A 16712-nucleotide genomic window follows, 5' to 3' on the forward strand; every position below is an offset into this window, starting at 1 on the left:
CAAGATCAGTAGCTGTGCTCACTCCCATGCACCAGTGGTGCACTCTCAGGCAGTTACAGCTCATTCAGAGTGTTCACAATTTCTAGCAGAATGTATTTGAAGATTTTCTGAGGCAGTCTGTACCCACCAGTTAAAAACAGTACAAAAAACACCTCCCAAAGCAGTACCTCACCAGAGCTGATGTGACTGTGAAGAGGTGAATGTTTATGCAAACCATGAATTCTGGCTGAACACCCAGCAACATCATCATAGAACCATCCTTTAACAGCAATAGGGAAATACTGGGGGTGAAAGTTCAACCCAACCTCGCTACACAACATTTCTACACAACTCAAAACCATAACCTTGGTCATTCAAGCTGATAATTGCATGGACTTTTTCCCTGTTGCAGAAGTCATGCCTGCTGCTGCAGCTCATCATGCACACGATGATGATGTAACACAGCTGCCTGACTTCAGCCTCAGGCTGGGCAGGTGACCACCAGAGAGTGGCTGCTGAGGCAAAGCAGCAGAACTTGAGCCATTCTGCTTCATGCTGCATGCTCAAAGAAGCTGAGAAACCAGAGCCTGCAACCACCATTGCTCATGCCCAAACTTTCCAAAGCTTTACAGACCTACATGAGGTAGGGCACAAAGCGCTAGTGAACGTGACTGAAAACGTGGATGGGAAAAAATCCACTCTTGACATCTTGCGTACATGTCAGGGATGTGAAACAATACATCAGACTTCATTATCCTTTATAGATTTCCAAAGGCCTAGAAAGCAACACAACAATTGCACTTAAATGATGGATAGAGTTCTTAAAATCTGACTTAAACCTAATATTCAAAGAATTTTCTTTCAAATTCATTGCAGATAGCTGATTTAAAACTTTGTCTTTTTTTATGAGAGACACAAAGCTTATCTAGTGTTTGCATAGCAACTATCGCAATGACAGAGTGAGGGAATGGAGAAAAATTTTAAAAACTGCAATGAAGCAGCATGAAACTACTGCCATAAAAAAACCACATAAAACTGGCTGCTTAAAAAGAGAAAGTAATGCACTCATAAAACTTACATTTTAATTACACATTGAATTTTAGCACATGGACAAAACTATTTAAGAGTTAAGTTTAAGCTGACTGAATTCTGTTAGCTTTCAATGGATTTAATTTTTTTTTTTGGTACAATTTTTACAGCTTTCAGTCAGTAAGTCTAATTATGAACAAAATAAATTTAAAAATTTTATCACATGTAAGTTTGGCCTACCTGAAACTAACATCACTCATCACATTCCCAAACATGATTCTATTCTACTTAGCCACAAAGAGGTTTCTCAGAAGAAGCCTAATAAATGCCGCAGTTGTTCTTGTTTTTAACTTCAAAATGCTGCCCCCTGGTCAAGCACATTCTGCACCTCAGAAAAGCCATTCTGTTACCAAAAACATATCATACCAAAAAGAAGGAAAGTGATTTATATCGGTCACTTGAACCTGAGGGTGTAACAATGCCACACTGGGGGCAGCCAGTCCCTAATCTAAATATCTGAAACCCAGTATTGAACAGTAACCTGGATGTAGGAAGGTGTGGGAAAAAAATGCAATGGTCAAGTGTCAATGCTTAAATCTGAAACATTTTTCTTAACTTCAAAGTACTACTATATACTCTTTCATGTAAAGAGAAAAGTTTTTTTAATTGGCAGTCAAAAACTAAATTCTGAAACTAAACAGTGAATTGTCTTCAATGAAAAGGCCACCAGGAACCCTGGCAGCCCTAGAACCTCTAAAAATCTGTGTTTCTAAAGACAGATCTGATATGGAAATGAGCACATTCATTTGCATGCATACGAGTAAGCAGAGCAGGGGGATGAAAGCCTCTACAGCGAAGTCAGCAAGTACAGCATCAGGACAGGCCAATTCCAGATGACAAATAGCTGCCTCCGAGGGTGGTGCAGGGATGACACCAACCGGTGGAGAATGCTTATTAGGCTTCTGCTGGGAGATTCACACATTGCTTCCCTTTTGGCAAAGCAGCAGACAACAGCTAACAGGAATAGTCAAGCTTACATATATTGCTAACTCATACAAAGGAGGAAGGAGGAAAATGTACCTTGGTATACAAAGGAGCAGCCACTTTGGAAAGGATCTTCTTGCCCCTGCTTTGGTCCCACCAGCCACCTAGAGCTATACAGGATTACTGTCATCTCTGTAAACAGCAACATTTCCTTATTTCTGTCAGGATTAACTGGGTGGGAGCAGTCAGAAATTGACACTGGTAATATTTTATAACTTGTAAATGACCCTCTCATATATCTAGGTTAAAGCAGTTAATTAAACAATTTACAAGTTCTGCTAGAGAGAACTCCTTTATTTTCAGCATTTGAACCCACATTATAAATTAATGATAAAAGCTAAAATGTATTACATCAGAATCATACTGTAATGAAAGCATGCTACAGCTCCTTCAGTGACATCTGAAACAAAAAACTATAACCTGAATACCACAGACCATCAGCCATGGAAAGAGACCAAGTAGGGCATGTAGCCAAATGTCACATAACGATACTGAGTTATAAATCAGTTTGGGCTACACTAACCAGGCACAGAATGTTCAACTGAATTCAGAGTTCCTTAAAGAACAAGGAACTCAAAGTCTTCGTAAGAAGGCACAAGGGAAGCATACATGCACGTGACCCTGCTCTTTCCTAAAAAAGCCTTTTCCTATGACAGTTTTTGAAAGGCAAAGAACACTGGAAAACAACTAAGGATGGAAAAAGTAAGTAAGTATCTCTCTTGGCTTTAGGAAGACTCCTCAGACCAATTTTAGAAGAGTTTAAGAAATCATTGATCACAGAAATGCTAGAACTAGTTAAATCCACTTTTTTCATCCCAACAATTTAGGGATTTTTTTTTCCCTAGAAAATAGAGAAACATTGATTTTACAAAAGCAAGGAAGTTACTCCAGCTGCTGCACACACATGCAAGTAGCTAAAAAACCCAAAACACCACAGTCACCCTAAACACTGCTGTTGGCACTCTGAGTGGACATACGACTAAAAGATCCAATTTCTTTTACTCTTAAGCAGGGTATTTGATCTTTAACACAGTGAACAATCAAGGCCGCACAAAAATCTTACTTCAACACATCATAATCAAGAGACCTGAGAGTACAAGATGTTGTTCAGTTAAACAGTTCATCACAGGTGAAGAAGCTACTTAAACTATCATTTGCTACTGAACTGTGAATTAAGTCTGTGAAGTAAACCTTGGTTAGAACTATAACTATTAAAAAACTCTCATACTATCATCTTTAGGTCTCCAGTGTAGCTTCCTGTCCTGTAATCTAAAACAATGTGTTAGTCCTCTTTGAAGAGGATCGGTTTGGAGAAGCCATGTAAATTTATATGCTGAACCAAAGCACCTTGGCTCAGGATTAACACGTTTTAGACAAAACATGCATTGATGTTGCACCTTTAGATAATTCACCAAGTGCTCCCAGGTCTATGTGGCCTACTGGGAGAAAAGAAAATACAATTATAAACACTTATCAGGTTTACAACAGATAGCAAGAAAATTAATTATATGCCAGGCCACTGAGTCACCAGAGCTACAGAGGCTCAGTACCTAGAACTGTATGCAGAAGCAATTTGTAATGCATAAGAAAAAGTTCCAATGCAATTTCCAAAGGTCATAGAGTGAAAAGCAAGAAACTAACAGGATTCTTACCACTTGTAGCTTTGAAGTTCAGCTAGTTAACCCTGCCACAATGCATTGCTACTGTCTCTCTCACCTGTGCCTCCAAAATGAAGTGCTAGCCAAGCCCATCTTAGAGAAAATGGACACCCTCACATTAGCAGGTCTATGGAAAAAAAAGCATATTTAGCTTCAAAATGAACTTCTGTTTGATATTAACACTATTGCTGTCAACATTATTACTTAAAGTCTTGGCTACCAGAAAAAGTTGCAACTGTATCAGAAAATCTGGTAAAAGCCTCAACTGCACTGCTTCATGCAACTTCGCATCAAGGAAAATTTAAATACCTCAAGCTAAATTTGCAGTAACAATCAAGATTTAAGTTTTTTGACAAAAAAGAAGAAATGGTGTGCCACCCAAGCCCAGTTTCAAACACTCCAAGTTTATTAAATACATACACAGAGCTTCTTCAGGAAATAACCACCCCAGATAAAGGGCTTACTTTTGTCAGAGGATGTATGTATATAATAAAGATTTAGGGTATGAACAGAACAAAACCCTCAAGAAGTAATGGAATTTGAATCCTGCAAAGCAGTGACACCCCCATATAATTTCTGAGGAATGTTTGTCTAATTATTTACAACCAGCCTTATTCCTCCAATTACTGGCAAACTCTCAGTCTTCCCTAACAGTGCCATTCAGTACTAAAGTATCTTTATTTAACTTACCATGTTTAATCTATGTCATTTAAATCACAATTTCAGAACATAAATTCTTGCACACTGAACATGAAGAGTGTGTAATGAAGTTTTCAGACAAGTTCCACCTGTCTAGAAGCAAGTGGCCACTGAGCATCTTATCCAGGGCTGGCAGCATGAGTAGGATGCCTTCAGTTCAAAAGAACAAGTGGGCATGGCAGTATGGAAAGTTCTAAATTTTACCACTGCTGATGACTGATAACATAAGGCCATGGTTAGCATAAGAGATAGGCACAGTGCCTACACTGCCCATGGATGAAAATGCAGCCCCAGGCAATTATTTTTAAATAAAATGTGTGTTTAAATTGTTTTAGAGAACATCCAGTTCCTGTAAATGTTATGGGAAAATGACATTTATGACTAACCAGTCTCCTCTGAGTGACATGATATGGCTGAGTGCCATTTTCTGTCATACCAAAAATATTAAATAATTGAAGTTAAAAAAAGTTTGCATAAATTAGATCCTTGCACAATTATGCCCAATTCTGGACACCACAGCAGCACCAGCACTGCCTTAGTTGCATGATATACCAGAACAGCACCCATTTTCCCACCTGTGCCCCCTTAAAAACATTCCATAAAAGAGGTCCACCTTGAACCTAGGCACTATGAAGTGACATACAGAATAAAAAACAACCAAAAAACACAGGATTTATCTATAGAAATTGCTTAAAGAAAACTCAAACCCTTCTCTTAATATAAAACAGAGTCATTAAATTGAAGTGTAAAAATATGACTTAGGGGTCACAAACGTACAGGAAGCTGAAGCAACTGACTCATTCAGAGAATCAGAACTTTTGCAAACTCCTCAGTCAACTGAAGGGTGCAGAGTAAATAGCCAAGACAAAAACTCACACCTCCAAATATTACTCTTCCAGCAACAGTAAACACAGCATAGCAGTGATAGCAAAGTAGTATTTATCTTACACAAACCGAACACACGTGGCTGGGATCATCAGTCTAGTAGCAGCCTCACCAGAAGTATCCACAATTATCCACAATTTAGGCAAGCTGTACTCTCTTATTTGTGCCTAATCTTTCCATGGGGAGTGGGGGTGAAGACAGGCAGGGCTCCAAAGGACAGTTTTCAGGAGCTAACTCCTGTAACAGCTTTTCACTTGGTAAATCCTAGCAGGAGACTGCAATGTTATTGATTCCTGGTACTGACACTCTGAATAGAAAATGCAAACTCATTCACCTGCCCACAGGGTAATGGGTGGATTAAGCCCTGACCTGTTTATCTCTGCAGTATTGAGTGTTTTATCACACTGGTGATTTTAAAACCAGCCCAGTAACTGTGGTCCAGCAATAACATTCTACCAGGAATAACACTTCAAGTATACACTTGAAACAAAACTCAGGTTCATAAAGACACACAATTTTCCCCATCAATTTAACTTGTTAACATGTAACATCAAATGCAATCATCTCAATGACACTGTTTTTTAAAAATCAAAAATTATAAAAAACCCAGTAGTTGTCTTGGTTTATTTTGAGCAGTTACTGCACTTAAAACCTATTTGGATTAATAATAATTCTCAAAATCTGTTACAGTAAGTTAACATTGTTTTTCCATTTGAATAAATCTGATGATCAGGCACAAAATTTCACTTGTTAAAGATGAAGACAAGACAGAAGCAGGACCTGGATTAGTAACTGAAAAGTTCTGCCTCAGTCTTATTTCTTTGACCCCTATACAACATCTCTTGTGGTTCATCTTTCCATTTCCTTCAGAAAGCTTTCCATCTGCAAAACTATAATTTGCTGGCTGACGTAAATTTGAAGAGTTCCAAATTCTGGTGTTGCATCTGAAATTACTGGCTTTATTTCTGACTTTACAGGCAGTATGGTGGGAGACATTGAGAGAGATGGAGGAGGAAGGAAAAGGCGGTGAATACGCACTACCATAATATATTTTAAAAAAATCCTGAATTACTAACTAACAAAACCTAAGTGCTGTTCCTGTGAGCTGGTTACCTTATTGAGGTATTTAGATTCAGAACAGAAGAAGATTAAGTCATGCTGTGTGCAGAATCATATGGCATTGAAATGCCAACAGTAATAGATATTGACTTCAAAGAATACCTGAAATAGCTGTTAAATCTAGAAAGAAGAAAGCAGAGTGCATCTCAAGAGCAGTGACACATCAGAGTCCAGCTCACAATTAATTGTGCCATGTTTTCTAATAGGATGAATGCTGGGATCCAGAGTTTTTAAGGCTAACTTCAAGAAAAGCTCATTAATATTGTGGTCTCTCAGGTTAGCATTCATTTAAAATGTTTTCAGGATAAGCAGTCAAGTCAGAAAACAAACCAAACCAAAAACCTGCCAACAATTTCATAGGACAGCTCTTCTTCACTCCCACCTAAAAATCCCACTCCCACCTCCCTATCATAATCTCTAACACTGTAGATGGCTGCCATTTGAAGATTAAAAATGAACATCAGAATTCATAATATTCATGATGTTCAAATCCTTACTGTCACAGAAAGCATTAATGCTTTCTTACACAACAGTGATATTTTGATAGGTGACTTCGAAGAACATCTAGATAAGGAAGGAATGTCATTCAGGATAGAATTTTTTTTTCTTAAATTGAGGTTTCATAATAAAACAAAACTGAATTTTACTGCTGAAGTAAAATTACTCGAACTGGAAGTTAATCCAGTCTTAAATCTTAAATTAACCAATATAAATTTGTTAAAAATTTCTCACACCATTTACTGTCACCAAATTTACCCCAGATTTTGTAACATTTATGAGTGCAAATATCCCTATATCACCAGTAAGACAGCAGCTTAGTAGTTTTGAAATCATGGTCACAAACATCAGTGTTCCAGAATAATTGATTTTTGAAAGCATTATCTACATATGTTTACTCAGCATCACAGCTAAATACATCTGGTTATCCATGCAAAACTTTGCCCATTAACCCAGAACTGGCAATACCATTCATCTTCTATGACTTTTATTAAGACTTGTAAATCAAGTCAGCATTTTAAGCATCAGATAAAATGATAATTACTTTATGATAGTCTGTGGAGTAATAAGAACTCACACTCCTCTCATTAAAAGTTGTCATTTTATAAAATAAATTTCCTTATTGGGAAATTTGCCTTACACAGTCTCTTGTAGCTGAGACACCCTTTGTGGAGGTTTGTATCCTAGCATAAACGAGTTCTTTGAAATTTACAGATGTAAATTAAAGTAATGGAAAATAAATTTTAAAATAAGTATTCACATTCTGCTGGGAAGTGCTGACTGATTCAGATGAAGCCAGCAGATTACACAACAGCTATGGTATGTTGTTGCTGCTGTAATTTCAAAGGCTTTTGACTTTCTTTATGGCAGGGGAAAAAGAAGCATTAATAAAGATAATAGAGAACCATAAAAAAAGCTGTAACATGTCTTTATAAAAACTGCACATCAATAAATAGAACTGTAGGCAAAGGAAAAGAAAAAATTTAAAAAATGCATGGCCACCCCAAGACCAGAAATACATTAACAAACACAAATTTTGTTTCAATTAACTGTGGAAGGTACAGACTGGCTTTCTTACAAAAATAAATATGTAACTGCACTGGTGTCAAAAAATTACAGCAACTTGTAAGATTTACCAGAAATGATGAAGCATGTTTCTTCTCTTATTAAAGGCCAGACCATGTCTTATTGCTAACTGGGAAGAGTGCCTCAAAGGAAGAGGCATGACTTCATCCACATTTAAAAGCTTTCAGCTTAAAGCTTTTACTTGCTTTGTACCAGGGGAAATTCAAGCATATGTCCAAAAACTTTAGAAGTAAGTCTCCTGTGTAATAACCTGTAGAACCTCTCATAAACCACGTCTTTCATCTGTGGAAGGGTAAAGAGCATGACCTAGTTAAAAATGTGTATCTTTATGGCTTTAAAAAAAATAATCACAGAAATTAAAAATCACTATCATTTCTGAAGAATGGTCTGATATTGACAATATGTACCTTAAAAACTTCACAACACTGGAAAGACAAAAGCTGAGGTTTACAAACTAGTATCTATTTCACTTGCATCCTTAGAAGACAGCCTTTTCTAAAGTTATCACTACAACATTGCTTAAACAAACAAACAAAAAATAATTTTTATTCTTATTATTCAAAGAATAACAACTCATTCCAGAACAAACAAACAAAAAAAAAAAAAAAAAATTAAAAAACCAAAGTGTTGCAATCTCAGCCTCCTGCACTTCCTTTGGTTTCTGTGAAACTCAAAGGAAAAGCCACCCTCTTAGAATTCTGTAAAAACATAAATTAAACAATCTCCATGTAATACAGGTCACCCCAGGAAAATGGAAAGTCCCTCTTAAAGACAAAATGTTGACATAACACCAGGACAGTGAACTGTTAAGGCAGTCTCCACATTTTGTAGAGAATACAGTCATTATGTGGCCAAATAGAATGCAGTGTAGCTGAAGTTATATGCACTTGGAAGAAATGAAGAAAAACAAGCCAACACAATTAAATGTACAGTGTTAACACCAAGAGTTGTAGCCTGCATACTGAGGGAAACAACTACAATGAACGGAGGAGAGCTGAGAAATACGATTTCTTCCAGGAAATAAAGGAGCAGTTAACTGGTATTGCAAGTAAGTACAATATTAAGCCACAATAAAGCAATAATTTATAACAGAAGCTCTGAAGTAACAAGACACTGCCCTGACTCTCTTTAACCACCTATCAGTCATGTTCATAAAAACAATTTTCAATGTCTGTTTTTGCCGGCCTCAATTCACAAAGTGTTGTTGTAGTCCTGTGAAGTCAACTGCTTAGAGCTGTGTAAAAGCTTTGTCTAAATGAGATACCTGCCTTTGCCTGATACAAAATTACATGATCATGAAATTTAGCTGGCAAAGAAAATGATAAAAATATTTTATTGGATAAGGGAGTGTCTGTTCTTTTAAAAAAATTATTATTTATTTGAGCCAACTTTTTTGACCTTTGCATATTTTCAGTAAAATTGTGCTCTCAGATACTCTGGATACTGTTCTTCAGGAAAACAGTATTTTGGATGAAGTTGACACAAAGTATTTTTACCCTATCACCAAAGTCACTAAGTGCTATTATCAGTTAAAGCACTTCTTCAAGCACATGACAATTCAGACAATATACATAACCAAGCACTGACCCACAGAACTCAGGTTCCAAAAAAAAAAAAAGCCCTTGATTTAAGAACACAAACAAACAAACAACACCAAAACCCTCAGACATTTTAGGGTCCTCTTCCATTCCTAAGTGCATATGTGCAGACACAGTCACTATGACCTTCTGAACCATGAAACAGGAACCCAGCAGCAAAGGAAAATTCTTTGCAAATATTAAGAGACTCCCAGTTGACTTCTTACAATATCAATCTTTATCCAAGAAATCACTATCTATTCAACAGTGTTGAGGGTATTTTCTATGTAGGAATATATGATTAAGCATACAGTTATCAAAAGCAAGTGAATGACACAGTATCAAAAAATATACCATGCTTAATACATTCCTTTTTTCTTTCTTGAAACACATTTAAATCCTTTAACTCCTAGTTGCTGAGCTATGCTCTTAACTTCAATCAAGTGATTTTATAGAAGTATTTTTAAAAAATGAAATAGATCTCAGTTATTACAAATTTTTACTTGTGAGTCTGTTTGAATGTTAAAACTGCATTTTGTCTTTTGAATGAAGCAATAATTTTTAAATACCCAAAGTCTTTTGGCATGACCAAAGAACAGACTCTCTTGAAAATCCTTACACAACAATCCAGGTAACAGTAATGAAGGGACTTTTGTTCAAATAGCCCATACAACACAGACTTCATCAGACTTGACTTGACTGTCAACTTATTTTATGCACAATCTTCTACTTGAATCATAAAAAATTTAGACAGCATCTCTATGAAAATTACAATTGTTTGTTACTATTTGGCCTAAGAGCTTCTTTCTAAAGCAATGTAAGAGGCATGACTTCCTGGATCATTAAGACTTTCATTTGGCCAGAGAGGTATCAACTAGTTAATACGGAAGTGTTGGGTAAAACACTGATTACCTAAAATATTAAAGACCACAGCTAAATCTGTCTTAAAAAAATAAATTACAGTGAAGCAAGCTAAAATAAATCAAATGCTAGTAAGTCCAAGTAACCATATTAGTATGTCTTAACTTCATGCACACATAAAACCTGAGTTCATTCCAAATGAAATTGTTAGTTGTGCTTCTGTTATGGTTTTATAGCTATGGCAACGGTAAATCATCAATTGAACTTCACTACTAAAGCATTCAGACACAAGGGTGGGGAGGGAAAAAAGATTTTTACACTAAAAAGAATTAGAACTGAAAGTAGCACTTAAAAGGGGACTGAAGTTTATACACCATGAACGCAGTAAAAAGCTGCCTTTGAGACAGCACAGTCCTCCCCCCATTTATTTCTTCTGTCAACCAGTAGCATTCCTTCAAACTCATTTCACAAACCTCTCCCTCTCCATTTATACATTTTCATATTCTGTTCCCCCATTATGTTAATTGACTGTTGTACAGAATTTGTGATTGCTTCAAGTCTTTGATGTTTATGGCTACTTCCCATTCTGTTCCTTTTTCATACAAAGCATTTTATTACATTCAACATAGTGCAACTGAGGCACTAAAATAGAAACAGTAGGGACTGTGAAGATGTTATAAGAAATTTTATTGTCATGGATTTCTATACAACATCACCATTAAATCAGACAAGTCTGGTGGACTGTAATACAATGGCAAGGACTTCCTCTCTGGGCAGGAAAATTACAGTGCTTCCAAAGGGGATACTGCTGAGGCAGCCTATTGCCCAGGAATAGATGCCTTCAGTGAGTCAACATCTAATTAAAAGCTGTGCAAAGGTGGCCCTTATCTAAGCTCTTCCTGATGTAAAAGAGAGGCTGCAACAGGAACTTGTCAGTGCGAAGCTGTAAAGACTCATCACTTGAACCTGGACATGGCAACAGTGACCCCAGACAAATGTGGAACAGGAATCCTACGTTTCAGCAGCAACTTCTAGACAGCTGTCATCATATTTCAGAGGGGGAAAGAAATAAGGTTTAATGGGTGCATAAACAGCCATTTTGTACAAGTACAGTCTTGATAACCTAATAATTTCCTTCACACGATCTACACAACTGAGTCTGTACCATTCTTATAAACATCATACAAATTCTAACTCTTTATTACTTCAACCTAGGCTTTTCAGATTTTGTTTATTACCAGAATATATTTATCTTGACTGTAGGAAAAATGTAATTGAAAGCAGGCATATGTGCTGGCCAAACCTCATCACACTTTAGACGAACTCCACAAGCATCTCCTTGATATAGAAAAGTCCACAAAAGAACCTAAGAAGTTGAGGTGTTTGGAGATTTCTTAGGCTCTTGCATAAACACACAATCTCATCCCAAGTCTCTTGCTAATTAACTTATGTTGCATCCCAATTAGACTGAGTATTAACATAAACTTTTGAAACTAATTTTGGAAAATCATCATGAAAACCTCCAAGAATCATGTAAAAGCAGGGATGCACTGAGGCATACCTGCAAATCCAGACATTTGAGCTTTGTTAAGTTCTAAAGGCACTACTGAATACGTGTTTATCATCTGCTGACTGCATTTGTGTGTGTGTATTTATTTGTGTGTGTGTATTTGACACCAAGTCACAAGGCCTGCACTTTCATTAAGGACAGACTTACCTAATTTTGCTCTGGTGTGCTGCTTGGGAATTCACATTAGGCAGTCTAACTGCCCTTTGTGGCCACATTTCCTTCACATACTCAAACGTTCTTAAGGTTTGATTGTAAAATATCAGGATGGTTTATAAGTAACAGAGCTAGGAGGTTTATGATGCTGTAAATGATATCTGCCTTTGAGGGCTGCACTGACCTAATTTCTCAAGCATTATAATAATCACATTTCTTAAAAATAAAAAAAAAAAGGTACACACAACACAAACACAGACAAAAAACCAGACAAAGCTTGCACGCACATACTAACCTCAGCAAACAGCTGAGAGAAGTGCAGTTCCAGTGCAGAATAACAGAATAATTCTGTTGCACTGATCCCTGTCAAAATTTGCAAATGTAATTAAAGATGCACAATAAGAAGTTGCTAAGTCTAAATGATCCTGCTGAAGCATTCATTACCAAAGAACTTCTGAGTAGGAAGTAAGGCCAGTGGGCACTTCCAAATAAGGCTGCAAAGAGAGGTCTGCTTGTAGTTACAAGTGGATGTTCATGGACATCTGGCAGAAATGTAGTATTTCAAGTATGTCTTTAAATGTCCACTAAAATGGCTACAAAATACAATATTATTTCCTCCCACAGATTGAAAAAGCTTCTTGAACAAGAGACAGTATATCAAGCAAAAAAAGAAAAGGAAAACAACAAGAAAATATCTAAATTGAAAGAAGAATTGACTAAACTGAAATCCTTTGCTTTAATGGTGGTGGATGAACAGCAAAGACTCACTGAGCAGTTGAATCAACAAAGTGAAAAAATTCAAGAATTAACCGCTTCTACAGAACAAGCACATGAAAAGCTGACTTTTGCTGAAGCAAAAATTCAAGAAGAGAAACAGAGATCCAGCAGGCTAGAGGCTGAAATCCACGCCCAGAGCAGTAAGATTTCCCAAGACCAAGAAGCAATGATGGCCAAACTAACCAATGAAGACAGTCAGAATCGCCAGCTCCGGCTAAAATTAACGACTCTAAGCCGGCAAATTGATGAGCTGGAAGAGACCAACAAATCATTACGAAAAGCAGAAGAAGAACTGCAAGACCTAAGGGATAAGATAAATAAGGGAGAGTGTGGCAACGCTGCACTTATGACTGAAGTAGAAGAACTACGGAAACGACTGCTGGAGATGGAAGGAAAAGATGAAGAGCTCACAAAAATGGAAGATCAGTGCAGAGAACTTAATAGAAAGTTAGAGCAAGAAGCATCACAGAGCAAGAACCTTAAAGGGGAAGTGGATAAACTTAATAAAAGAATTATGGAGCTGGAGAAATTAGAAGATGCTTTCAACAAGAGTAAACAGGAATGTTACTCCCTGAAATGCAACCTAGAAAGAGAAAAAATTTTAACAAAGCAGTTGTCCCATGAGCTGGATGGTTTAAAAGCTAGAGTTGGCGAGCTTGAAGCAATTGAAAGCAAGTTAGAAAAAACAGAGTTTACACTTAAAGAAGATTTAACAAAGCTGAAGAGTTTAACAGTGATGCTTGTGGATGAAAGAAAAAGTATGGGTGAAAAAATAAAGCAAACAGAAGAAAAGCTGCAAGCTGCAACTTCTCAGCTTCAGGTGGAACAAAATAAAGTGATGTCAGTTACAGAAAAACTGATGGAGGAAAGTAAAAAGGCACTGAAATCAAAGTCTGATGCAGAGGAAAAAATGTCCAGTGTTACAAAAGAAAGAGATGAACTGAAAAACAAACTCAAAGCAGAAGAGGAGAAAGGAAGTGATCTTGTTTCCAAAGTGAATATTCTAAGTAAAAGACTTCAGTCTCTGGAAGATGTTGAAAAAGAGTTTCTTAAAAGTAAACGTAAGGAGAGTACTAAATCTAGCACCTCCTTGCAGCAGGAAAACAACATAATCAAAGAGCTTTCTCAAGAAGTTGAGAGGCTTAAGCAGAAGCTCAATGAGATGAAGTCAGTAGAAGATGATCTTATGAAAACTGAAGATGAATTTGAGTCTCTAGAACAAAAATATATCAGTGAACAGGACAGAGCCAGGCTCCTCTCAGAGGAGTTGGAGGCTGTGAAAATGGAATTGGCGAGGTATAAATTAACGGAAAAGGCAGAGTCCAATCAGGAGCGCCTTTTTAAGAAACTCAAAGAAGAGGAAGCTAAATCGAGTCACCTTTCCAGAGAAGTAGATGCACTGAAAGAGAAAGTTCATGAATATGTGGCAACAGAAGACCTAATCTGTCACCTGCGAGGTGATCACACAGTCTTACAGAAGAAACTCCTCCAGCAAGAAAATAAAAACAGGGAGTTAGCAAGAGAAATGGAGAGCCTCACAAAAGAACTGGAGAGGTACAGATCCTTCAGCAAGAACATCAGGCCTGGTCTCAATGGAAAGAAAATTCCAGATGTGCAAGTTTTTTCTAAAGAAATCCAAACAGATCCAGCAGACAATGAACCACCCGATTACAAAACCCTCATGCCTTTAGAGCGAACAGTCATAAATGGGCAGCTCTATGAAGACAGTGATAATGAGGAGGAACAAACAGCGTCTTTCAAAAGCAACTCATCCACTGCAAATGCCGCAAACAAAAAATTATGGATCCCTTGGATGAGGTCCAAAGAGAGCCATCCTCAAAATGGAAAGATACACACAAAGCAAAACGGAAACTGTGCACAGACTGGAGATCTAGTGCTAAGCCATACACCTGGCCAACCCCTTCACATAAAAGTAACTCCAGACCATAGACAGAACACAGCAACCCTTGAAATAACCAGTCCTACCACTGAAAGCCCTCACTCCTACACAAGCACAGCAGTTATACCCAACTGTGGCACTCCAAAGCAAAGAATAACCATTATTCAAAACGCCTCCTTAACACCTGTAAAATCAAAAGCAGGAGAAGGTTACATGACCCCAGAGCATGTAATTTCTCCTATTACTATGACTACTACTTTTGCAAGATCTCAAACTCCTGAATCATGTGGTTCTTTAACTCCTGAAAGAACAATGTCCCCTTTGGCTTTACCTGGCTCAAGTTCTCAGGAACAAACACTCTCCTCAGAGCCTTTGGAAATGGGAGCCAAGCAGGCTGTTTTTAGAGTATCCCCAGACAGGCAGTCATCATGGCAGTTTCAGAGATCTAACAGTACAGGATCAAGTGTAATAACTACTGAGGATAACAAGATCCACATTCATTTAGGAAGTCCTTATGTCCAAGCTCTCACCGCTTCCAAGCCCATCAGCCCTTGCAATGCAGTGCAAGACAACAGAACTCCAGCACTAGCTAATGGCCTACCCACTAAGCCCACCAATAAAATCACCAGCAGTATTACTATCACACCAACAGCCACTCCTCTTCCACGGCAATCACAAATTACAGTAAGTAATGTCTATAACTGACCCCCATCCATGCTGACACCCTTACCAGCAACCCATCCTGTTTTTCATCCCAGCAAGAATTATTTGGAACAGCCTCTTTGGGAAACATCTGTGCATGAACTATACAACAGCATATGGAACTAACGTTAAGTTTTGCCTGCTTAGTGTTATCAAGTGTGCACTTACTGTATATCTTCTCATTGAAATACAGATATGTAAAATATTTAGTCTTGCACTTGTATAAATGCATCTTTATGTATTGCCATTTTCAAAATAACTCACATTACTTTTGACTGCAAATTGCCTTGGTAAAATATTTTAACATTACAAAAAAACAGTAAATAATTGATTATTTTCATCATTGCTTGCTGAATAATTTTTGTTTGTTATGTGTGTTTTGTATTTTTTTCTGCATGTATGGTAGAATTTGAATTAAGCCATAATACTGCCTGCTAACTTCAGATAAGATTTGTTTCATTATCTTCCCTGCTATTTCCCAATTCCTTCTAGCCCTCTCATTTCAGGTAATTATCACTGCATCACACACACAATATTATGTATTGTATAACAATGTTTGGTTAAAATTCTTTTTAAACTCTCATGCAAACTTTGCCTGTAAGTGAACCAAGTTCAGAAGCTTATATCACGAAGTATATTCTTCCCAAACAAGGGGTTTTTTCCAATACAACAGAAAAACTGCAATCATCTAGGTATGCTGTAAAACAAGAAACAACAACATTTGTATTTCTAAGCAATAATTCAGGAGACTAGATTTACATAAAATATTCAGAGTTCATCTAAACTCCTGGTCACAAATCTGACAAACAGTATACATCACACAAGTACTCTGAAGAAGAAACAGGATTACCAAACTATGGCATGCCTTCATGTTTTTTACTTCACAGAGAAAGTTTGGCAGAAGCATTAGAAAGCAATACTAGATCAAGTCTCCAAAGATGCAGCCCTCTGGGTCTGGGATAAATAGGAGTGCCATACAGAATTGACAAAGCAGGTTAAGGTATTTCAGTGACAATTACAGTATTTGTACCTAGGAAAAGCACAGAAATGTAATGTGCCAAACAGTCAATTTTAATTTCCCATGAAATATTGCTAGTGGTGGAACAGCTTCACATGCAATGTAAATCAGTCCAGAAGATCTGGAATGCACTTTCAAACTCCTCTTTTTCACAAAA

The 16712-nt window shown here is 37.2% G+C and overlaps 2 protein-coding genes across 3 annotated transcripts in view; one reads left to right on the forward strand and one right to left on the reverse strand.

Moving 5' to 3' along the window:
- FILIP1L (filamin A interacting protein 1 like) overlaps positions 1-15877 on the forward strand; it is a 63112-nt gene extending 47235 nt beyond the window's left edge. For both annotated transcript variants that reach the window (XM_059874059.1, XM_059874067.1), the window contains one exon: positions 12783-15877. In XM_059874059.1, coding sequence (XP_059730042.1) covers positions 12783-15540 — 2758 coding nt within the window. In that variant the 3' untranslated portion in view covers positions 15541-15877. The remainder of the gene's footprint in view (positions 1-12782) is intronic.
- Positions 1-16712, reverse strand: part of CMSS1 (cms1 ribosomal small subunit homolog) — a 221776-nt gene that overhangs the window by 187608 nt on the left and 17456 nt on the right. The gene's annotated exons all lie outside the window — the stretch shown is intronic.

Source organism: Haemorhous mexicanus, chromosome 2 (genome assembly GCF_027477595.1).
Source record: "Haemorhous mexicanus isolate bHaeMex1 chromosome 2, bHaeMex1.pri, whole genome shotgun sequence".
Taxonomy (NCBI): domain Eukaryota; kingdom Metazoa; phylum Chordata; class Aves; order Passeriformes; family Fringillidae; genus Haemorhous; species Haemorhous mexicanus.